Source organism: Psittacula echo (genome assembly GCF_963264785.1).
Source record: "Psittacula echo genome assembly, chromosome: 6".
Lineage (NCBI taxonomy): Eukaryota > Metazoa > Chordata > Aves > Psittaciformes > Psittacidae > Psittacula > Psittacula echo.
In genome coordinates, this window is record NC_137743.1 from 39,513,768 (window position 1) to 39,537,510 (window position 23,743).

General features: G+C 39.2%; 1 protein-coding gene across 1 annotated transcript in view; it reads left to right on the forward strand.

The window, feature by feature from the left end:
- Window positions 1-23,743, forward strand: part of EPC2 (enhancer of polycomb homolog 2) — a 50,747-nt gene that overhangs the window by 8,541 nt on the left and 18,463 nt on the right. Inside the window, exons 2-6 of the mRNA XM_080621849.1 lie at window positions 9,799-9,958; window positions 17,896-18,041; window positions 21,271-21,477; window positions 22,260-22,408; window positions 22,662-22,794. Of these exons, the coding sequence (XP_080477975.1) occupies window positions 9,799-9,958; window positions 17,896-18,041; window positions 21,271-21,477; window positions 22,260-22,408; window positions 22,662-22,794 (795 nt within the window). The remainder of the gene's footprint in view (window positions 1-9,798; window positions 9,959-17,895; window positions 18,042-21,270; window positions 21,478-22,259; window positions 22,409-22,661; window positions 22,795-23,743) is intronic.

Below are 23,743 nucleotides of genomic sequence, written 5' to 3' on the forward strand. Positions count from 1 at the left end.
AGCTTGCCTTGCAAGGCTGATCTCCGGTTTGTTCAATGTCATTTTTTCATCAGTTTTCCTGTTGCATCATGTCCCCTCTGACACACAAGTACTTCATGTATGTATCAGCTCTTAGCCAGTGTATTTATAAATGCTTCCTCCTCCCTTTTCCCTAGTTGTTTGCTGTTGCTTACATTTTAATTTATAATTTGGTTTTCTTAGGTTTCTGCCATTTTTATGGCTGTAACTCACAGTTTGTATGTGTTTGACCAATTTGAGTTATGTAACAAAAGCCGTTTCTATTTTGAAGCATCCTGGTAATGTCCGATTTCTGTGTTCTAAATTTAGATACAAACAAAATACTGGATGTCTTGTAGTGGTATCCAGTGACTACGAAGTAATATAGAGACATGGTGTTATTACAGAAAGTTAAAAAACAATAATACATGTTTCTTGAGTTAAAGGTATTTGGCTTGAAAGGGAGTTTAGTAGTTAGTTTTTCATAATTCCTATCAGTTACTGCATGTGTACTTGTGTGTTAATTTTTTTTTTTTTTAACCTTTTTATAAGTTGTCCTAACTTTAGAACTAATCTCTGGTGTCTCTCTTCAACATGATGGATCTCCAGGTTTCAGCACTTTGATGAAGACACTTATTTTAAAAACTCTGTAAAATACAAATTCCCTTGTATTGGCTTATGTACCAAAATCCATAAGAACTTTGGATCTTACTCTTGGAAAGAGAATGTTACACGTAGTGCAGTAAGAGAGGGACAGGTACTGTAAGCAACTTGTTCTTGAATGTTAAAGTTACACCTGAAACTTTCCAGGAAATTGAATTGCTGATGAAGATGAAATTAAGGGACTCATTTGGTGCCCAAACTCTTGGTAATGTAACTGCATTGCTAAGGCAGTAAGTTCTGCTTTGACTGCAGAAACTTACTTTAATGCACACCTTTCATTGAAGCATCCATATGTGTTCACGCCTCTTGATCTGTGACAGTTGTACCCAGCCTTTGGGCTTCTGACAGGTACCAGCAGAACAGGACCCCACCTAACTTGTGTGGTGTGAGTGAGGACTGATGTTTTGCAAGAACAGATCTTTAATAATAAAGAAACACAATTTCATTGCCAGCAAATATCTTGGAGCAAGTAGCCTCAGGCCTTGTTAGCCAGATGAGGCCAGTGAGTAGCTTCAGGTGAGGTTTCTGTGCTGGTACCACAAGCAGTGTCTTACAAAGTTGTTGGATAATACAAGTCTCTAATTGTGGGAAGAAGTGAAGCAGCAGCTGCTGCTATGCTGGGAGACAGATCCTGTAGAGTTTGTTGGAGAATTTCCACAGTCTTCCCTCCTGGTGACTCTCCTTCCTTCTGTGAGGAGCAGAGTCTGATGACTTGTGGTCACACAAACATTTTGATGCATGGAGCCAGGAATCAAACTGAGTTTGGATTTTGTGTATAATATTTAATAAAGGGGAAAACTAGTTGTTGTGGAATCTCAGCCTTTTAAGATACATTGTGGGGTTAACTACTGAAAAGTAAGAGAGAATATTTATGTATGTAGGTGTTTACTTTTCCACCTCAGTTTGTCTGACCTGGGACAGTCAGGTTATGCTAATTGAAGCAGACTGTAAAAAAAAAAAAAAAAAAAAATATATATATATATACGTATAAAAAGGAGCTTCTCAGATGAAATTTGTTGACAATCATTTCTGTGTAAGATTGCATTTGTTAGGTGGTGAATGATACCAGTGAATTACAAGGAGCTAGAGGAAGCTTCTGCTTTCTGTGATTCTTTACAAGATGTTACAGTATTTGTAACAGTTTTTTCTCTTAAGGTCATGAAAAGGTATCTTGAGGAAAAACAGATCCTGCTTTCAGGAAATTTGAATTTCTGGAAGTACCCTATACAGCTTTTCTGAAAGAAATTTTTAATAAATCCAGTTAATTCGTTATTGTAACAGTAATTCTTTTTAAAATAATTCACATTCATGCTTTGGCAGACTGAAAACTTGTATAATTAAATGTAGCTTTAAAATACAGTGCTGTGGTTTGTGTGTTTTTTATGAAATCTCCTAAGCAGTTACAGTTTTGCATCAGTGATATTTTCAGAAATAGTGAACAATCATTTCTAGCAATGACAGAGTGCTGATGTTCTTGATAACGTTCAGTATGACTGTCCCATTCAGCAGGATAATATTTGGGATATCTCACAGTTGTTTCATGTCCATTGCTACACAGTGACATTGTTACAATGACTGAAATTGCATTGCGTGTTTTTTTGGCATTGAACTTACTTATTTTTGTTTGGTGAGTGCTTTGGTTGTGTGGGGGGTTCTTTTTTTGTTTAGTGTTTTTTGGTTTGTATTGGTTTTTGGGTTTTGGTGTTTTTTTGGGAGGGGAGAGCTTCTTGTTTGTTTGGGGGTTCTTTTGTGCTGTGAGGTTAACTTAAAAAAAAAAAAACCAAACAAAAAACAAAAACAAAACCCACAGAAATGATGGTGACACTCTCTGGTCATCTCCCTTCCCCTATACCTCCATCAGTGTCTCGTGGGCTGATTTCCACTCTTATTTCCTAACTTGCCTGTTTTGTAGTGCTTAAGTTGGATTTAGTTCAGACTGCCAGAGAGGAAATGAAGGCCGTTTTGGTTTGTTTGTTTTTTTTTTTTCCCCAAACTGGATTTGTCTTCATTTAGATGCATGGCTCCAATGTAGACCTGTCTGTATCTAGGTAAGAAGTGTCATCCAGGGATGGTGGCCTCATGTATCACAGTATGTTAGAGATTGGAAGGGACCTCAAAAGATCATCTAGTCCAACCCCCCTGCCGGAGCAGGAACACCTAGATAAGGTTACACAGGAATGTGTCCAGGCGGGTTTTGAATGTCTCCAGAGAAGGAGACTCCACAACCCCCCTGGGCAGCCTGTTCCAGTTCCATATGTGTTGCTAGTGGCCCTTCTGTTGTATTGTTTCAGCCTGTATCAGCATTCTTGAGGTAATATTTAGGTGACTCAGTTATGATCAGATGATTTGTATGTGAAGTAGTCAGAGTAGCTTGTCTTTGGTTCTTAGATGGCTACAGCCATCTGAAAGAAGAGGGGTTAGGAGTGTCATATTGGAGAAACACACTACAGTCAAATGTGAAACTGAGAAGTGGTTCCATGAAGTGGTTCCACTTGTAAGGAGGGCCTTACACTATACTTTCCCCTGCTTCTGGTGGGTGTTCTTGAGCTTCCTTCCAGTGAGTGTCAGAAACCGTGTGGGGAAACTGAGAGGAGTTTTTGTCCCATAGATCAGGGATCCTATAGAGCTTTGGGTGTGTTGGTTTGGACACTGTGTGAATTTTTGTTGCTGGCACCGCTCCCGGCTTCACAAGTAGTATATCCTTTTAAGAGGACACTGTCTCAAGGGTGAAAATTGCTGGTGCGCAGACAAGTTTCCTTGTCCAGCCCAGAGAAAGGAAAACAGGTCTGTAAACAGGTCTGCAGGTAGGTATCTTCTTCTTTCTTCACAGTCCCCTCTCTCCCCATTAAGCCCTTCAGCTGCTTAGATCCACTTTCAGTTATGGTAATTTCAAGGCAAGAATTCAATCCTACTTCAGGTAATTGGTCGTAATTTTGTTTATACTAAGTTGACAAGTCCATAGATCTCTTTTTGAAAGAAAACAAACAGAAAAGCTTTGGTATTGAGTTACAAATGCCTCATCACCTTGGTGTTCTGGAGACAAATTAATCCTTCTTGATAGAAAATGCCAAACCCTTTCTGCACAGAGGAGGATAAATATTCATTGGCTGTGTTTTTTCTGGCAGTTAAGTATTGAAAGGGATAACCACTGAAGAAAACAAAAGAGGGTCCTTGAGTCCGTGCTTTTTATCTTGGAAATCTTGTAAAAGAAAAAAAAGCCTATGTGTGTGTGTGCAAAGAAAGGGAGTAGATAGGGCCATGGCTTTAGAAGGGGGAGAGGCCTTTTATCAAAGTAGCTTTTGAGCTTCTGTCACGGAGTGGTGTTGACTGTTACTGGCTGAGGTTGAAACTTTGCAAGATGAGTCTGCACATTTCATATTAAAGTTCTCTACTTTTTGTTTCTGAATCTCCATATGAAAGGTAAAAAATCTCAATTTGTATTTCCTAAATTAAATTTAATATTAAGAAAGTAGCATCTCTTAAGTTTTCCTTATTTTCTTTGCTTTAATTCTGTTCCTGATTGCAGGTAGTTTGGAAGGCTGACTTTAGGTTGGTCTAGAAGTACCTTATTTTGAGGTAAAGATGTTAATAAATTCACTTTTCTCTTATACATGTAGTGGAGGGCTATGGAGTTAAAGTCACCTTGATCAGAAAGTTGATTTTAACAGATAAGCTGTGGTATGTATGTCTTGGTCCCATATCCTGGTAACATCTGTCAAGATACTTCTTTCGTTAAAGACTACATTGTTGCCAGTAGCTAATGTAAATTGTGTGACCTGAAGCTCTGTTGTGAAAGGACTGGCAAAGAGGAAATTCTTTTCTTAAACAGCATCGCAGTAAACTGCAGTATGTTTCGCTACTCTCTACTTTTGAGGGTAAATACACATATTAGCCAGTTAATAACAGTGGTGAAGTAACCTTTTTAGAGTTGTAGCATTTCATGATAGTACACTTTTTAAGGAATGAACAGATAGGTTTAGTCATAAAGGTTCATCTTCTAGGGTGTCTATTCAATATGGAAATGCTCATTATGGTTTCATAATTATGACAGATCAGCTTTTCAGTGTGAAGATGGTATTCATCTGGAGGCATCTCCAACTACGCTCATCCAAAATGCTAGCACATTTATTTAAAGAGTGATAAACTCAGTTTCAGAGAGAGTACTGTGAGGGATGACACTGTAGGATCCAAGTGCTCTGTTTTGCACCAGTGGAATAAAAAGGAGTGTATTGGTTAATATAGTTGTGATGGATAGGTAAAAATAATGTTCAGTATTGCTCGCTGTTTCTCTTAAAGTTGAACAAAAATAAGTCAACAGGTAATAATCTCCTAAGATTATTACTACTGTTTTTAGGTAAGGAAGAAACTCCCATATAGGAAGCTTAGAAAGACCATGAAAACTATGGTATTTCAGGGATGGAAGGAGACAACAGTGAAGGTACCTTACTCTGAGTTGGACTTTGATCCTGGTTCTGGACATGTGCAACTAAGTCTAAGTATTTTTAGGTACCAGTCTGGTAAGATTTTCTGGTTTTCACCTCTGAGGAAAGAGTAAAGCAAGGGTTGCAGTGTCTCAGTATGGGTTCAAGTGTTGTGATTTGAAGTTTCATTCTGGACTAAAGCTGCTACTGTCTCTGTCAGCCCTGTTGTGAATGGCTGTCAAGTCCTTTGCATTGGAGCTTTGCAGGTGGTGGGTGTGGTGTGAAGCTTGGGTGCTGCAGTGTACTCCCCTGTGCTATTCCATGTGGAACAAGGGGATTCATCCTGGCAGGACAGGCTGTCTGCATCAAGGAAAACATGGTGGATTATGTAAAGCTCAATGAATTGAGCAATTTGCTGTAAACTGTTGTCAGTATGGTTATTGTACAGTGAAGGCACCTGCATGGCTAAAGTGCATCTAGAGAGATGAACCTTCCACTTTGAGAACAATTTTGTTTTAATATGTAAATATCCTAAAGCAGCAGAATTACATATACTAAATATTTAGGTACTTCGGTGTTACAGTCAGTTGAAGAAATAGTCCAATCTAAGCTATATTTGTTTGGAATTTTTTAGTCATAGTAGTGAGAAAGGTTTGGATGTGATTTTTAAGGAATTAGTGAGTAATAACTCTTTGTTGGGTACTCCTTTTTATTCCCATGGCAGTGTGTTCTGCTTGCTATTACTGTTTCCTCTAACGTTCAGCTATTTTGTATGAGATCTTTTGATCTCCCCTACTGCAGCGTGCAGTCCAAGTTAAAGTACCACGTATGGGTTTCAAAACCATTAGAAAAAGCAAAAAATACACTAAAAGCTGTATTGGTATACCAGTTACCTAATCCATCTTTAAAAATGCTTTTTCAGGTTTGTTAAAAGATTTTAAATTAGACTAGCTTTCATATAAAAGTCTTCAGAGTTTTTTTTAAACAGAACTCTTTCAGGAGTGAAAATTTGTATTTTCCTTAACTTTGTGTTTAGCAGAAAGATTCCCCCACTCCACCCCCCATTTTAAAAATTACATAGCTTACCTATCTCTTCTGAAGCTCTACTGTTTGAGTGACAGTACTGTTAAGACTTTTCTGTTTGAAAGCTGTGTTGTGCTTGAAGGCTTTTTATAGTAAGGTGAGTAGTAACACCTATTGTCAGTTTTCCTTGGGAACTCTTTGTATGCTTACTAACAGTGTTTAAAAAAACCTCTGAGGATCAAAAATACTCATCTGCACTGTTTAATAGGCAGTGGAGTCAAAAGTTGTTCTGCGTTTTGGGTGCTCTGTGACCTTCTTCACTTCTTTTCCTGAAAGGTAAACCTTACGAACCCATTCATTACTTAAGCCACTGCAGACTAGTTACTGGTTACTCACTCCCATTTCAGAAGAGCACCTGGGTTTGTTTTATGTTGGGGCTATGGTGGGGAACTATATGTTGATCAGTTTCAGCTGATTGGCTTTGTAAGGAATGCATCCACAGGAAATTTGTCAGTGATCCCACATTAAGAAGAGTGGTTGACTTGCCAGCAGCGAGTGTCTGTCTTGTGGATACTGAGAAACTTTAGGACTGGCCCAGGTGAACCATTGAGTTAGTTGAGTTAGAAGTGCACAACTTGTGTACCTGGGGCAGAATCATAATGCTGTGCATCGATAAGGGCCAGGAGTTGCCCAGATGAGGAGCACCACTGATGGGAAGGATGGACCAAGTGTAGGCTGGGCTATGTTAGGGGGAATGTGAGTATGTTCTGATTTTTCTCCACTTGCCAGTGATGAGGCTGTTATTGGAATGCTCTTTCCTGTTACTCTGTTTTCTCTAAATTTCTCAAAGATGTTGAGAAACTCAATCTGTCAGTGGGCTGCCAGAGTGGCTAAAAGATTAGATTGTAGCTACTCAGAGGAGGATGTGAGGGAACTGGTATTGTTACCTCTGGGGGTGAAAAAGTGGGTTAGTGTATCACTGAAACAGGTTACATGGAGGGGCTGTGGAAATGGGAGGCTTTCAGAGAAGTTATGGCTGACCTATCTTGTGTTGGAGATAACAGTCTTCAGGTGGCAGTTTGACAGGTAAGCTCCACAAGTCCTTTGTACCAGCATTTCTGTGGTACTCCTGTGTGCTGTCATGTTAACTGTTAGGAGACAACTCTAGGGACATCAGTCGAAAGCAGTCAGTAAGGAAACAAATTTTAATAAGTTGAATTGCATACTCAGCACTGTGAAGCTCTTCAGACACATTTTAATGGTGGGGTGACAGATTTACTCAGTAGATGGTAACTCAAGCAGATTACACCAGATATTTGTGTGTGTGCTTCTCTTAATTCTGGTAGCATTCACCTGGGAGCCTGATAGTTTGATTTTAATGTTGCTTTATCTGCCACAGGAGAATCCCAAAGCTGCTCTTCCAGTCAATGTTTAGTTATATTCTAATTTTGCAGAAGTTGCATTATGTGCTTTTGTGCAAGATCTTAATATTTAAGAGGGTGTAATTTACTAAATATCATTTTCATATTTTTAAAGATTTGCTTTCATGCACTGCCCTTGTAAAAATAATAATCTATAGAGTCGAGAGGAAGAAACCCTGTTCTTAAAGAGAATTTACCAAGTTTGTAGCACAGAATTTCTGTGTGCAGGAGATTCTGTGTCTGCCAGATTGTTTTGAAGTCACAATATCAAAATGCTGGCTGGTTCTTGTGGTGTTGATACTTCTTGTGAGGCCACATAGTCACTGATATTAATCATGGTGGGGGGGATAACCCCAAAAACTGAAGAAGGAGATAGTGTAGCAAAGTCTCTCTTTTTCTGATCAGAACAAATACTTTCCAGCAGTTCAGTGTGTGGGAATGACAGGAGGATAGCTGGAAGCCCCTGAAATAGGCAGGGGAAGGTTGTATAGATCTGTGGCAGAGATGAACTTCAGTTTCAAATTGATGTTCTGCTGTGTTGTCCTCCATACCCTCAAATACTGGAAGACAGAGGCAAGAACACTGCAGTGGAGGAAAACAGTGACAGGAGAAGGAAACTCAGGCTTCTGGTTCACTAGAGACTAGTAGTTAATCTGCTGGGAGACTGCAGTTTGCTTATTTCATATTCAGCTTGGATGGAAAGCTCATGACTTAACTCTCCCAAGTCATCAGTGGCTGTAGTGATTTAGCATCTTGTCCTGGTGAAAACTGCCACTGTTCCTATTTACTGGACACACGCAAGGCACCATGTGAGAACTTTGACATTTTGAGTCTTAGCGTGATACATTTTTTTAAATGGTTTACATGAGCAGACTTCACTGGAGGGTCTGAAGAGTATGTATGTGCTTTATAGCTGTCAGCGTCTGGCTAAAGATGGGAGGTGGCAAGGGGGTAGCATTCAAAATCATCCCATCTGACAGTCTGCCAAACAGGCTTCTTTGGTCGCTGGTCACTTCATATCAGGTGACTGCACTGGAAGGATGCACAGACAGTAGTGTGAATTGGAATACTGTAGTTGTACTTGGTGTCCTTCCCAAAGTTTAACATGAGTATTCATGAAAAATCTTTAAAAGTTACAGTTTAGCACTGACTTGCAGCAGTAGGTGGGTTCACTGGGTTAACTAAGAAAATTCTGTGTGAAGAAATCTTTGTGACCTAATACATTTATTGTGATCTTTATTTCACTTGAAATGATTCTGTAGAATTTGTGACTCCTGTCCTGAAAGAATAAAATTAAGTGACCAATTTAGGGAGTCTGTGCTTTTCAAGTGTTACTCTGTGAAGACTGCTTTTTCTGTTGCTCTTAACTAGCTGAACTTCTGAAGAAAGCAAGCCAGTTAAAATTGCTGGGTAGACAAGAATGATTAAGTTAGCTATTCTTCTGATTTGAATCTGTTGCTTGTAATACTTTAAAGGGCTTACTACGATCTGTTCAATTATCTTACATAAATTTTCTCTATGACAGGTTTTAATGGGCTTGGCTTATACCAGCCTTGTTTTCTACTAAGGTATACTTTGAATGTTTGACTTTTTCCCAATCTGGTAGAAGGTGTAGGCTATTGTCTGAACAAAGGGTTCTTTTTATCTGTTTGTATTCCTGCCTTATGTTCACTGGAGCTCTAAGATTCATAGAATTACAGAATGGTGTGGGTTGGAAGGGACCTTGAAGACAACCTACTCCCAACCCCACTGTGCTGGACAGGGACACCTTCCACTAGACCAAGTTGATCAAAGGCCTGTCCAGCCTGGCCTTGAACACTGCCAGGGATGGGGCAGCCACAGCTTCTCTGGGCAGCCTGTGCCAGGGCCTCATCGCTCTTAGTGAAGAACCTCTTTCTAATATCTAATCTCAGTCTCCCCTCTGTTAGTTTAAAGCCATTCCCCCTTGTCCTGTCCATGAGGGCTAGAAAAAGCCCCTTAGACAGGAAAGCCCCTTTTCAGCTTTCTTGTTGGCCCCTTTTGGTACTGGAAGGCAGCTCTTAAGGTTCAGTTAGGAGCCCCATGGTGCTCTCATGTTTGAGAGCACATCTTGCCCTGTCACCAGCCTGAAAGCAAGCATCCTGCTGTCTGCTAAATTAACAGTAAAACCTCAACTGTTTTATCTGTGTCTCCTGCAGAATATGAGGAAAACAGTAGGAGAAAAGGGTGATTGTCTTTTTATGCACTTCTGTATACCAATACCTAAATAAACTCTTTAAATTTTCCTCTTCCAGGAACATCATTTGCAGCGGGCTATCTCAGCACAACAAGTTTTCAGAGAAAAGAAAGAGAGCATGGTTATCCCAGTCCCTGAAGCAGAGAGCAATGTCAACTACTACAATCGTTTGTATAAAGGAGAGTTTAAACAACCAAAGCAGTTCATTCATATTCAACGTAAGTTAACAAACTGATTTTGTTGCCCCTTCCCTTCTCCCCACTCCCCTTTTATTTGAGTAATCCTGAAGGAATCTTGAGGCCAAAGTTGGTACAATATTCAGATAGTGGAAAGACTCAAAAATCAAAGAGAGATTTAGACATGTGAATTCCAGTTTTTCTTCTTACGGAAGAATTTAAGGTTGGAGGGAAATGTGAGGTTTTTCTTGCCGCATTTGCTGATACTGCTTGTCCGCGTGTTGTAGCTGGCAAGCCTTATCCTGCCTTTTGGTGATGCAGTATTGTTGATCAGTCCTTTTTTTATTTTTTTTTTTTTTTACTAATTCTGAGAAGGAATAACTGAACTAGCCTAGCTGCCTCCTAGCTGCTTCTGCTAACACAGGGCCAGGAAGAGGGGTTGTCGTGCTTGCTGAGTGCATCTGAAATGCTTGTTAATTCGACAGTTCTATATAAATGGAGATTAAAAACATAGAAGAATTCTGGTAGTGAAATCGGCCTTTGTTTTACTGATCTTAAGAGCTCTTAAAGGTCAGTTTCCACTGTGTGAACAGGGGAGTTCATGCTGTTCCCTGTGGCATGGATGTATTCTGGGCAATGGGTAACAGTTATCTTTATCTGCCTTTTGCCAAAACTGTAGAATTCCCATTCTGTAGGGAACTCTGATCTTATTTGAAAGATAAAGTGAAATATTCTTTGCATGAGTTTAGCTTCCTGTGTCTTAAAAGATATAATTAATTAATCTAAAGCTGTAGGTAATTATAGTGGTCTCTGGATTAATTTTAACACTTTTCTTGGTTGGTGGTCTGATAACAAGTGACACACATCTATAGTTCAGTCATTCCTTTGCACACAAATCATGGTTGTTCTTTGCAGCATGTTATTCTAGGGGGTTATTTTGTGACTTGGACTTCTCCCAGGAGTTACCTTCATAGCAAAACCTTAGATGTGTTGATCACAGTGAGTTGTCAGTCCTTATGGTAAAACACAGATTCAGTTCTGGCTCTCTGAAGGGAAAACTCATCATCAGCTCATGGCTTTGGTTCTTAGTTGTGTTGGACACAACACAGGATTGACAGGGGTTTGCTAAAGCACCTTAGAGACGAATGTGGTCCTCTTGCCAGGCAGAGTGTGTTGATACTATGTTCCTCACGCACTTTTTTCAGCTGCCTCAACAAGAGGCTGTTGATACGCATGTGTGTGTCTTCTGCTTATAGACATAATTGAAATTGAAGTTAGGCAAAGATTCTTAAGCCCAAACCCAGCTGTAATATTGAAGATCCTTGCATCATTCTCGCCAACATCTCTTTAGCATGTATTTACAAAACGAGATTTTTGGAAATAATGTGCTCAAGACCCTCTGGCACAGTAGAGGCCGTACTGGCAATGTGAGAAATGAGCTAAAAGAAATTGATGAAGTATTTTTCTCCTTAATAGAAGAAACAAACCTGCAAGCAAGGCAGGTTGAATTAACTGAAATGAAGCTGCTGAATGAGGAATGTGTTTTTGTTTGGTTTTTTGTTTTGTTTTGTTTTTTGTTTTGGTTTGGTTTTTTTGTTGGACACTGCCAGAGACACTGTAAATATTGTTAATAAACATGTCTAAAAGTGTTAAATATATTATGCCAAAATGTTCTTTGTCTTGTTGAGACTCACAGTCTTTCTGGACAGAATTACAGAAGGTATTTGAGCTGAAGATAAACATTAGATACTGCTTCAGGATAATTTTCCCACATATTCTAGTTGGAGTAGGTGTGATACAAGGCAGCTTTTATGCTACATAAACTGCTTGGAAAATCTGTTTTAATGCTGAAAGCACAAAGAGCAACAATACTTGCTTTGGCCCCAGAAGTTATGTAAACTGATAGATGCCAAGAGGCCACATACTGTAATCTGTACTTTACTGGTGATTATTTCTGGCAAGTTACGTCTTGCTGTTCATCTGGTAGCCAAGAGTTTAAGTATTTTTAATTTTACCATTATAATTCTTTCATTTAGACCAGTGGTTCCATGCTAAGAAAATACAATTTCTTTGAGGTGTAGATTTCATGAATGAGCATGGTTCCCCGTATTAGTTGACCCAGCTGGCACCAACTCGGGTGATTTTGAACTGACAATAAAACAAAAGCCTTGAATTATTTTAATTATTCCAATATGCTTAATATTTTTCTAAAATTGTAGTGTTAGTAACATGGAGATGCATTGTAAGTTATTAATATACAGCAAGGAGAATAATTTAGTACACTTGTACCTATGCTAGAGTTATAGCTAAGTAGATATAAGGAAATTAGTGTCCCTTACAGAAACAGAATGGAGTAAAATATATATATATACACACACGCACCCGATAAAATATTTTACCTATGTGTGTATATAAATTTTAATGATACAAAACTAATGGTTTATCATAAGTAATGCAGTCAGATTGTTCGAGTATTGGTCAAATAATCAAATAATCTTCATTAAGTTGTGTGGGATGAACTCTAGTCGCTTTTTAAATTTGGAAAAAAAAAAAAACCCAACCCAAAACAAAAAACCACAACAAAACAACCACTAACCACTCCCCACCCAGAAAAAAAACCCCAACCCCACAAGTGAAGTGTGCACATTTCACATAATTGAGTTGGCCATTTTTTATTCGTTGTGTGTTCCATGTTTTCAGAGGATGCTGTGGCAGGATCTGTTCTGGCTGTAGGTTTGCAGCCTGGATATGTAAAGTGGGTATTTGCATGGCACCTCACCTACTGAGGTATTTTGGTGCAGGTAGGGGTGGGTGTTGGAAGCTATGTTCTGGTCAGGTGCTGCAGGCTTGCCATGGAGGTGATTTCTGCTGCTTTCTTACTGTTTTGGATATTGTTGCTCTGATGTGGTTCTTCATTTGCTCTTGATCAGCACAGATGTACCTGCCATCATTGCTGCCCACTCCTTTCTTATTGCCAGTGCCTTTCTGGTGGCAGTTGTGCTCATGGGTGAGCTAACACTGAAAAGTGATGTGTAAGAAAGCTTATTTTTCATTTTTTGCTTAGGTGAACCTCCGTTTTCTGTCTTGGCTCATTGGACAATGGCTGGTTTTGGCACAAGCAAAGTGGTAGGAACATGGCTTGCTGGGGAGGGAAGCTAGTGGAACTGCTTGTTTCAGTGGTAAATCACACCTGTGTCAGCGTAAAATGACTGTGGAACCACAGCCCTAATCTAGTTGGTTAAATAAAATTTGTTGAATTGGTTAAGTTAAACACAATTTAATGTAACTTAATTTAAAAACAAATTGCATTTTTGAAAGTTAGTATAACCTCAGTTCCCAGTGGAGCTCGAGTAAACAAAAGCAAATATCTGACAGGCACTGCTGTCAGGAGTGGTTAGAGTGGCAGAGGATGTAAATAAACTAGGATGTTGGCTGACTTGTTAATTGCTGTTGCAAAGCAAGTTCTGACTGTTTATGTAAGGTAAGCTTCACTGGTAGGATCACTGGAGCCCTGTCCAGCTCTGTAAAAACAAGCAGTGTGGAGAAAAGCAACTGCTTTGGAATAAGAAAACTAGATTCATTGGTCAACCAGAGGAATCTCTCAGGAATAACCAGGAGAAAGGGGTATAGAAGATCTCATATTGGTTGTGCTTAATACATAAACTAGTAGCAGATCATCTGAAATACAGTGCTTTCTGGGTCCGAGTTTTGTTCATCACTAGTTCTTGCAGGTGTGAATGAGCAGTTGCATCTGTTGCTGGGGAAGGGGCAGAAATGGGTTAGTGATGGATGGCTACATCACACAGCAGATAAATCACCTGTGTCTTGTGATGGCTTTTGAAGCCAGCAAGCTGCCATAATAGTGGCCAGCTCCAGGATGAAAAATGGCTTTTTTCTGGAACCAGTACAGTTCACTCAGTGCTTGGGAAAAGAAGAAAACTGGTTGGGTTGTCACATGAAAGTCTGTTTCAAAGAGCAGTGATGGATGAACTTCAGGGAAGGAGGACACTTCATGCATGTCCCAGAGCTGTAGTGAGCCAGCTTGGGGTTGATTAACTCCTTATGATTGCATGCAGCATTTAAAGGAAGAGGGATAGTCTTGTATTTACTGAGGGTCATACACCTCTGCAGACTGCTGAGGCTTTGTGGCCTCCCTGCCTGCACCAAAGCAGGAGGTGGAATGCAAGTATTGCTTCCATTGTTTCAGTGGCATTAACCTGTGGCCTGCATGTAAACCTTTGTTCTTTGAAAGTGGAACTGTGTTGCTAGCTACAGGTCATGACAAATAGCATGAGAACCACTGCCAGCAAAAGAAAAGCATTGCTGGAAGGTATTAGAGTAGGGTATGTGACAGAGTCTACTGCTGTTCTCACAGTGCCAGTGTCTTTTTTGCTTAAGAAAATAAGAGTGGATTAGTCGTTATAACTTGATCCTGGCAAGTACATGTTGGATACCTTTTATCTTGTCATTTTGATTGTCAGAATAAAATCACAGAATCATTTAGGTTGGAAAAGACCTTTAAGATCAAGTCCAACTGTTAATCCAGCTCGGCCAACTCCCACCAGTAAACACTGTCCTTAAGTGCCACATCTGCACGGCTTTTAAATCTCTCCAGGGATGGTTGATTCCACCACTTCCCTGGGCAACCTGCTCTACAAAAAATACTTTTGCAGAGTTGAAATTTGGGATGCGGTTTCTGGTTTTGTTTGTGGTGGTTTTTCATTACAGTTTTGTCAATTTCCCAGTTTTTCAGCACTTCATTTGTTATTCCTGAAGTCTCAAAATGACTGCTAAGAAAGCTGATGTTTTATCAGCAAGTAATTTAAATTTTCAAATAATAAATATGCATAAAGTTAGGTGGACATGACATGTTACTTAGCCAGTGGTTCACAGAGGCAGATGAATTGCTCCTGATGCTGACTGGGTACTCTGCAAAATGGATCAACTGATCAGCAGCGAGATGTGAGAGGAAGGGACACCCCAACTTCCAGGTGACCTGCACCATAGGAGTGCTGGAGATATCAGCAGTGCAATAATCTGCCTTCACTGTTTGTGGTGGAGATCTTGCTTTCTTAGTAATATTCTAATGGATTTCTGAGGATGGTTGGTCTTTGCAGTTGCTTGTTGATGGAATGGTTGGAATTTTCTGTTCTTGCTTCCTGTCTCCTGCTAGTCGCATCTCACTTAAGCCTGAATGATTTTGTTCTGAAAGGTGGTTCAGGAAGCTGCATGGTTCAAGAACTTTCAGTGACTTCTTTCCTCATTGTGGAAATGAAGGCAAACACACTGGCACTGCTGCTTACAGTTTGCAGGTGAACATCATCACATCATCTGTCATAGGGATCCTGCTGCTCACTGATAAATTTAGAAAAATTGACTTGAAACATTTTGTTTGCAGGGGATTACTGAATTATCTACTGACAGGTTGACATTTTTGTGGTGTAAGAGCAACACCTGTCTGAGGGTAAAAAAGCTGTGCTGGACTTTAATGGATTTCTGTGCGTTCTAATGTCATCTGTGAGAACATGGTTAAACACCTGGTTGAGTAGGGAGACCTGCTTTGTTTCCAAAATAACTGGAACATCTGGGTTAGAAAATTTTGGCCACCTACCTTGAGCAGAGTTGTTTGAATCCTGATTTCAAAGTGTACATTAGGACTGTAGTAGTCTTGTAGGCTTTGGGGCTGCTCTTGGGTCGGGAGAAGAAGCTTTTGCAATTTCCATTAATGAAGTTAAAGACTGTGAGGGTTACAGCTCAGGTGGGAGAGTTCACCCCATTTCTGTATATGGCTGATGGGATGCGATGTTGGTGCCAACACTCTGTGCTCCCCGGTGGTTTGGCTGGGACCATGCAGGACAAGTTGGAGCAAAGCTTACAGGAGGTGAAGACTGTATGCAGCAGACTGGTTTCATAGAGGCCAGCAGTGATCCATACCAGTTGGTCTTGGCTGGTCACTGTCTGCCCTGCATTTTGAACAGGTTTGTATGGCAGCTACCCCAGGTGCTGCAAGAGTCTTTCCTCCCAAGTGTGTAGTCCTGGCTGGTGATATTTTTAATGCAGCTTTACAGAACTATACATTTTTTAAAAGCTCAATAGACAGTTGCTAAAGGGAGAACTGTGAGTCACGTGCCCAATGACAGTGTGTTAAATAAAATGGCCATGGAACTGGTATTACTGAATTAATATTAGTAATAATTCCACTTAATACATATAGTATATTTACTCTTGTGTGTGTTAGGCCAGAGAAGGTTTCCGACCAGGTGGTGGTGTCAGTGTTAGTAGTGTTAGTACAGTCAAGCAGCATCTCCTTGGAGAGCAGCTGAAAATGATAAGGAACTCCTTAGTAGCACTTCTCAGCTGTATTTGACCAAGTTACCACACACACCCTAAATAGACTAAATTCTGGCAGTGGCTTAGCTAATTTATTGCATTGGAATACAGAATGAGTGGTCTTGAGCTAGTCTTGAAATACAGCAAGAGTATGTTGCTCACTGCCTGTTTGTTAACTGGTCAAACCGTGGGGGAGAAAATACTATAATTTGCTTTAAAGATACCTGTTAGATGTTTTCTTTTGCTCTTGGGTTTTCCTGGTCTTCCGAGTTTTTGTTTTACACTCCTCTAAAAGCACCCTGGGAAGCATAATAGCAGAGGTTTTCTTTAAGTTAGTGCTCAGATACAGCCATGAGTTAAGAGAATAAAGATGAGGTAGTGCTATTTGTCTAGTAAGAATAAAATATATTTCAACAAGACTTCACTGCTGTTAATGTGCTAATTTGTTGATTGAATTGAGTATTGTAGTTGGTGTTTCACCCCTTCAAGGTTTTATTAGGTACAGTTAGCATTTCATAGAATCATAGAATCACAAAATGGTTTGGGTTGAAAGGAACCTTAAATACCATCCAGTCCCAACCCTGCACTGCAGTGGGCAGGGACACATTTCACTAGACCAGGTTGCTCAAAGCCCCACCCATCCTGGCCTTGAATATTTCCAGGGATGAGGCAGCCACAGCTTCTCTGGGCAACCTGTGCCAGTGCCTCACCACCCTCACAGGGAAGAACTTCCTAATATCTGATCTGAATCTCCCCTCTGTTAGTTTAAAGCCATTCTCCCTTGTCTTGTTACTAATTCTTGTTGTATGCAATTTGCTCATACTTGTAAATTTAGTTTCTGCTATGTTATTTGAATAACTTCATTCTGCTTTTAGTAGGGTTATAAACTTTGCCTATGAAAGTATGGAATTGAGTACGGAGAATGAGTAGCACAGTTTGTAACAAAGACACTAGCTTTGCTGTGAACTCAGGAACTTACTGTTTGGAGTATATGGAGGAATATTCAGTCTCTACACCTAGAGTTAAATTGATTTTGGAGAGAAAGTAACAGTTCCCATAGGACTGATCTAGCGTTTTTACAGTTTGTTTCACAGTTATGTGAAGGGGAAAAAAATGAAAAAGGTTCAGTCATGTTAAGTGTTCTAAGACTCCATGCTTGCTGAACTATTTAAAACTGGGCAGCTGAAATTATATTGGCACTCCTGTGTATGTGCCCTTTCTCCAAGTCTGAGATTCGAATGAAAATTAATCTTAATTGTTAAGAATCTTATCATGATATTCTGAAGGAGCGGTATTATAACAGTATTAGGAAGTGCTTTTGCTCTTGTTTTGCAAAGATGTATTCAAGTTTCTATGCCTCTGTAGTAATTTTTTCCCTGTCACCCCTTCAGGCCACTTAAAATGAAATGAAACCTCTTTGATTGCCCTCATTTGAAGTCAGAGACAAGCAGCTTCTAAGTACTGTCTTGCAGCTGTTACGCAGGGAAACGTCATTATAAAGAAGAAAGTGGCATGGCATTAATGTGCCTTTCTGAACTTTTATCAATTGTTTTTGATTTCTGATTGTCAGATGCACACTTCTGTATTTCCACAGTATGTTATTTATGAAGCATTTCAGTGTGGTTTGTGCATGTGTATTTTTGTTTCAGCTTTTAATCTGGACAATGAGCAGCCAGATTATGATATGGACTCGGAGGATGAAACCTTACTGAACAGACTGAATCGGAAGATGGAAATCAAGCCGCTGCAGTTTGAAATAATGGTTGACAGACTTGAAAAAGCCAGTTCCAGTCAGGTATTGTCCTGTGTTAAGAAATCACTGAGGTTTTCTGACTTCTGAGTTTGCTGGTGAGGTGGTTCTGGGTAGGGTGTTTTGTTTGTTTGTTTTTATTTCCTGCTAACAGGATAAGTGGTTTGTGCAAGTCTGCAGTTTTACAGAAATCACATTGCTATCTCCTATTGTCAGTATAGGCAACTTATTAAAAACAGGCAGGGAGGGAGCTTTTGGGAATGACTGAGGGGGAGCCGTTTTTAAATTTTAATTCCTGATCATAGTGTGTTAGGACAACTTCCAGCATCTTGTTTTACCTGTGCTTGTATGGAAGAAGCTTGTGATCAATAGGTGTATAGATCTGGCTGGAATCTGAATTCTTTGTTTCACTTGGTACTAGTGGACATTGACTTCATTTGATGTTTGAAGGTTAGAAATGTAGAAGCATAGACAGTGAAGCAACATCTTTATTAAGACCAGGCCCTTGTAGTAGAAACTGTACAGATGAAAGTAAGCTATATTCCAATTGAGACTCAGAGACTGGTTTCCTTGCTTTAGAAGTGAGTATGTGCTATATATTTAGTCAGGTTTTTTATCAGAAGGGTACCAATATTTTAAGTCAGTTCCTGAGGTGTTGCACTGACATGTCTGGAGCAAGGGTCTTAAAGCCAAAAACGTAACTCAAAAGTGACATCTGAAGGATCAGTTTCTGAAAGGCAAGTTTGAAATAGGCAGAGTTATTTCTCAGTGAGATGGATGTTTTGTGGGAGTGAAAAATCCATTGCAGGATCCATAGCTCTGCCTCATTTAGTTGAATGCTATGGGTTAAGAGGCCAAAATGTTGTACTTCTTATGCTTTGGAGCGACTTCAACAACAGTTAGGTAAAGAGTTCTTATTATGCTAATAAGATGGGATGTGAAGCAAAAAATTGCATAATACCTTGGATGATGATACTTATTGAACATGTGGTACCCGGATCTCTTTAGAGCTTTGATGTAGATACCCCTGTTTTGGCTTTCAGTTAGAGTGGTTCTGGTTATTGCTTTTCAAGATCAATTTGCATCCTTCTTATGCTGGCTTCATCTTTCATTCCTTCAGTAATGAAGTCAAATTTAAGAACTGGAAGATGTTTTTCTAAAATAAAATAAGAATATGGATTTCTCTCTGTAGGCAGGTGCCTCTGTCTTTCACCTGAATGTAAGTAACACTGAAGCATTACAGAGGTGAAGAGTATTTTGTAAAAATACTTAAAAGTAAAAAAAGTAAAAAGTACTTACTTAAGGAAGTCCATGATAGAAAATACATGAAGTATAGTAATTGATTCTTATAGGCTCCTTCCCCCTCCCACCCCCCGGAGGGTGAAGAGTGTAAGGAGAAATCCCTCTTGGTAGATTAAATGTCTTTGGGACTTCCTGTGTAGTATTTTCAGCCCAATGTAAGGAATTGCGATATGTGTGTGCAAGATGATTGTCATGCTTTTGGGTTACAGAAAGTGTTCAGTAAAGTAGCTCTGTCCTGAGCTCTGTGCTAGGAATAGTAAGATAAAAAAAACCCCTCTTGCTGGTTATTGGAGGCTGGGAGAGAAAGAAATTTGGCTGCCTGGCATCTTCCTTCCCCACATGGCCTTTATAGTGTTCTTGAATCTCACCTGGGGCTACTACACAATTCATTTACAGCTAACATGAATAACTTACATCTGAACTATAGTAGTATGCTGGTGGGAATGCTTTCCTTGCCAAGGGGAGGATTCCAGACATTCCTCAGGCATTTTGATAACCGGATTTAAGCAAAGAATATAGTGACTGCATCTATGTTACTGGTGGTACTTGCAAAAACAAGCAAACAGGGTCACTTTAACTTTCTGTAACTTGTATTTAATGCAGAGTCGATTTTGGGTTGTTTGTTGTTTTTGTTTTGTTTTGTTTTTTAATTTCTTTTTTAAAGAAATAATGTAAAAAAGGGAACAAAGGACAAACAAGACTCAAATAATTTTTAAGTAATATTCACAGTGATAGATTGATGTTTAAGTTATATTTTAGCTAAACACAGTCATACCAACTTATACGTACAGATTAGGCTATGCTGGTCAGTACGTGTGTTTGGTTAACCAGGCTAATGTCCATTCTAGGTAGAACGGGTGCAGAATTACTGTTTTAATGCTGCATAAGGTGATAAGCACAGAGGGATTAGTGACTTTTTTTTTCCCCCTTTCTTCTAAAACCAGTGTTTTTTCTAATTGTACTGTAGATTACAAGTGTGTTCTCCTATTCTGGCTGGAATGAACACTTACATAGTAGCAGTGGCCACACTTAGGATATTCTAATTTTTCTTAAATTTATTGTTTCTTTTTCTGTTTATCCTAGCATAGGGACAAGATTTAATGTAGTTTGACATATTGCAAAACTGCAAACTTCATTTGCTCTGTTTATGTTTCAAGTTATGGGAAGATAAACCAGAAGTTGACAGCACTTTAAGTCATACTAGAGATACTGTTTTCTTTTTACTTAATGAATGCGTTTATGATATATGAGTGTGTTAAACTCATGTATTAGTTAGTCAGTGATGGGGTTTGTAATTATTTGATTTCAATATAGAAAGTGGAATGCAAAAAGGAAAATAAAGGTATATAATTCCCTGTGTTTAACTACCTCCCACTGAAATGACATTCCTAAGAAGTGATTATCTTTGTTTCTTGGCTGTAATAAGCAGGGATAAACCCTTTCTACCACAAAGTAAACATTTGGAGGGGGTGAGAAGGGGGAAATTAATAAAATAGTTTACTTCAGAATATATTATATCTGCAGTAAAGCATCTTCTGGGGGAACAAAGACTAAACTGCAAAGAATCCTGCATCTCTAATGGCTAATCAATAAGAAACTTCTTTTTAGGGGAAAAAAAATAGTCAAAGTGATACCCAAATCATGATCAGCAGACTGTAGTAAGTTATTTATATCCTGTGCTTGTAATTGTTTGATTTAATGAAAAATTGATGGAGTTCTAGGCTATGGTATGAAAGCTTCTGAGATGATGCTGGTTCAGAAAAGTTGGGAACTGTATGTTTAACCTAGGAAGACAAGCTGGTGCCTTAAGTACTTCAATTTATGTGAATATTTTTTCCTCCCTTTACTCTCTTGTACTAGAAAAGGATTAAGTTTATTTATAAAGTGTGTAAGAGATATGAGTGTGCAGTGACTTTCTCCCTGCACTGCTCCCCACCCCCATCTCAATTGCACCTTCTGAATTTTCTTTTAGCTTGTAACACTTCAGGAAGCTAAATTGCTGCTAAATGAGGATGACTACCTTATTAAGGCTGTATATGACTACTGGGTAAGAAAGCGTAAGAATTGCAGAGGGCCATCTCTCATCCCCCAAATCAAACAAGAGAAGAGGGATGGCTCCACCAACAATGACCCTTATGTTGCCTTCCGGAGGAGAACTGAGAAGATGCAGACAAGAAAGGTAACTCTTTAAACTTTACTGGTTTAACTTTGTCACTTCAAATCCTGCCGTGATAGGAATGACTTCTATCCAGCATCTTGCAGGATCTGTCCTGTGGTATCCAGTTATTGATCTGATTATCTCTATTAATGGTTGCAATAAAAGCTAAACTTCAAACCACCTGGATGACATAATCAATGTGTTCATCAGTTCTTTAGAGACAATTTACAATCTGTCCTTTTTCTAGAAAGCTAAAACTCGAAGGGCGATTTTTAGGGACTGGCACACACACAAGAAGCTGTGGGACTTGCTAGGTTACAGATCTTCCTTTCTGTGGAAGAGACAAAAGCGATCTTCCATTTGCCATGGAGTAAACAGTTCCATTCTTGTATTTGTAGCATGAATTGATTTGAACTAGGAAGTATGTAATTATTCAGCTTTTTGCATCAACTTTGTACACATATGTAAACAACCTGTGTGCAGAATCAAGGTGAAAGAAGTGTTCTAGGAACCAAGTCTTGAATTCTTTGGCTGACAGAACTTCTACTGGGTTGATACAGAATCTGAGCAGACAAAGCATGGGGGGGAAATGGATGAAAACTTCTTTTTCAGTGTGCTCTTAGAAGTTGGGGTTTGTTTGCTTTTTGTGGCTTTGTTTACCAAGTAGGTCTTGCTTTAAGCAAAGCTGCTTCTGGGTGTAGTCATATGATGCTCTCTCTTGCAGCAGCATTATGTAACTTTGTTGGCTATTTATGCCTCACAGGCTTTGCTTTTGACTTAATACTTGTTTAATCTTTCAACAGAATCGAAAGAATGATGAAGCATCTTATGAGAAGATGTTGAAATTAAGAAGAGAGTTTAGTAGAGCCATAACAATTTTGGAGATGATTAAGAGAAGAGAGAAAACAAAACGCGAGCTATTGCATTTAACATTAGAAGTTGTTGAGAAAAGGTAAAATTGCAAATTTTATCTGTAAGAAGTCATTTATAACACCAAGGTTCTAATTTTCATCAAATGATGTTTGAAACACCTCCTGTAATTATGGATGCTAGTCTTCTGCACACATGCATGGCTGAAGACTTACATGGCACCATAAACTTCAAAAGTTAAACCAGAAGGGGTTTATGCAGACTGTTTGCCTGTTTTGTGTCTTTCAAATATTTCCCAGTGGAAATGCAGTATATTTTTAATCATATTTTTTGAGGTACCATTTGGGTGATTATGGAGGTGAAATCCTCAATGAAGTGAAGCTTAACAGACCTGAAAAAGAGATGAGCACAACTCCATCCACTCTTCATAATGGAAATCACCACAAAGTTCAAGAATGTAAAGTTAAGGTAAGCTTTCTGCTGTTGCAAGTCTTCTGTTACCTGTTTCATCGTTCTTTTGGATGTACACAGCAGATATTTGCATTGGAAAACTGAGTAGGAGGCTGCCATACTTGAAGGTAGGAGACCAGGACACTGCTATGCTTGCTTCTAGTTTAACATCTGCTGTCTTTCCCACCAAAGTTTAGAAGGGTTGGCTGACACTGCTCTTTAATGCTTTAAACAGCAGCAGCATTATAGTAGTTAGTCTTCATTTTCTTTCTTGGTTCTGGCTCTTCGTTGTAAGATGATGTAAACATGCATGTGTTCAGTGGACATCAGGACCTCCATGAGATTGCAAAGTGTAATGAATTATTTTTCCTTCTCCCTTCAGAGAGAGTCTAGAGCTGAATTTTTCTGATAGCATTGTCTGTGAGTGCCGGCTGGCTCTCAGTGCAAAGATAGTCATGAAAATACATGAAAATCATGAAAATGCAGCTGTTGCATCTTGTTGAAGCTGAAAAAAGTTGCAAGCAACTAATGTTTTAAAAAAACACTTCCTGGAATTTGTAGTAGTTTGTTATTACTGGGCCCTTTCTGCTTCTCAGTAATCCTGAGTAGGTGTTTTCATGTCTGCCACCACTTGGCCTTCAGTGTTAGGTGAGCAGCAAGCGTTGAAAGGTGAAAGAGAGTGAGCAAATGTGGTTAATGTTTTTAAAATGACTACTAAAGAATAAGGTTTGGGGTGGTTTTCTTGCAGTTAATGCAGGCAGTAATTGCAAAATTAACTGCTTCCAATCTTAGCATAATTTTAGTATTACAAATGGTTGTTCTGCTTGTCTTGTTTCTACTTCTTCATATCATGTTTCCTTTAACTGTTCTTTAAGCTATAAGTTTCTTTTGTCCTTCTTAGGAGCTATCTTTGCTTTAAAACATAAATACTAGATGGTAAGGTATTTAAAACAAACCAACCCCTGAA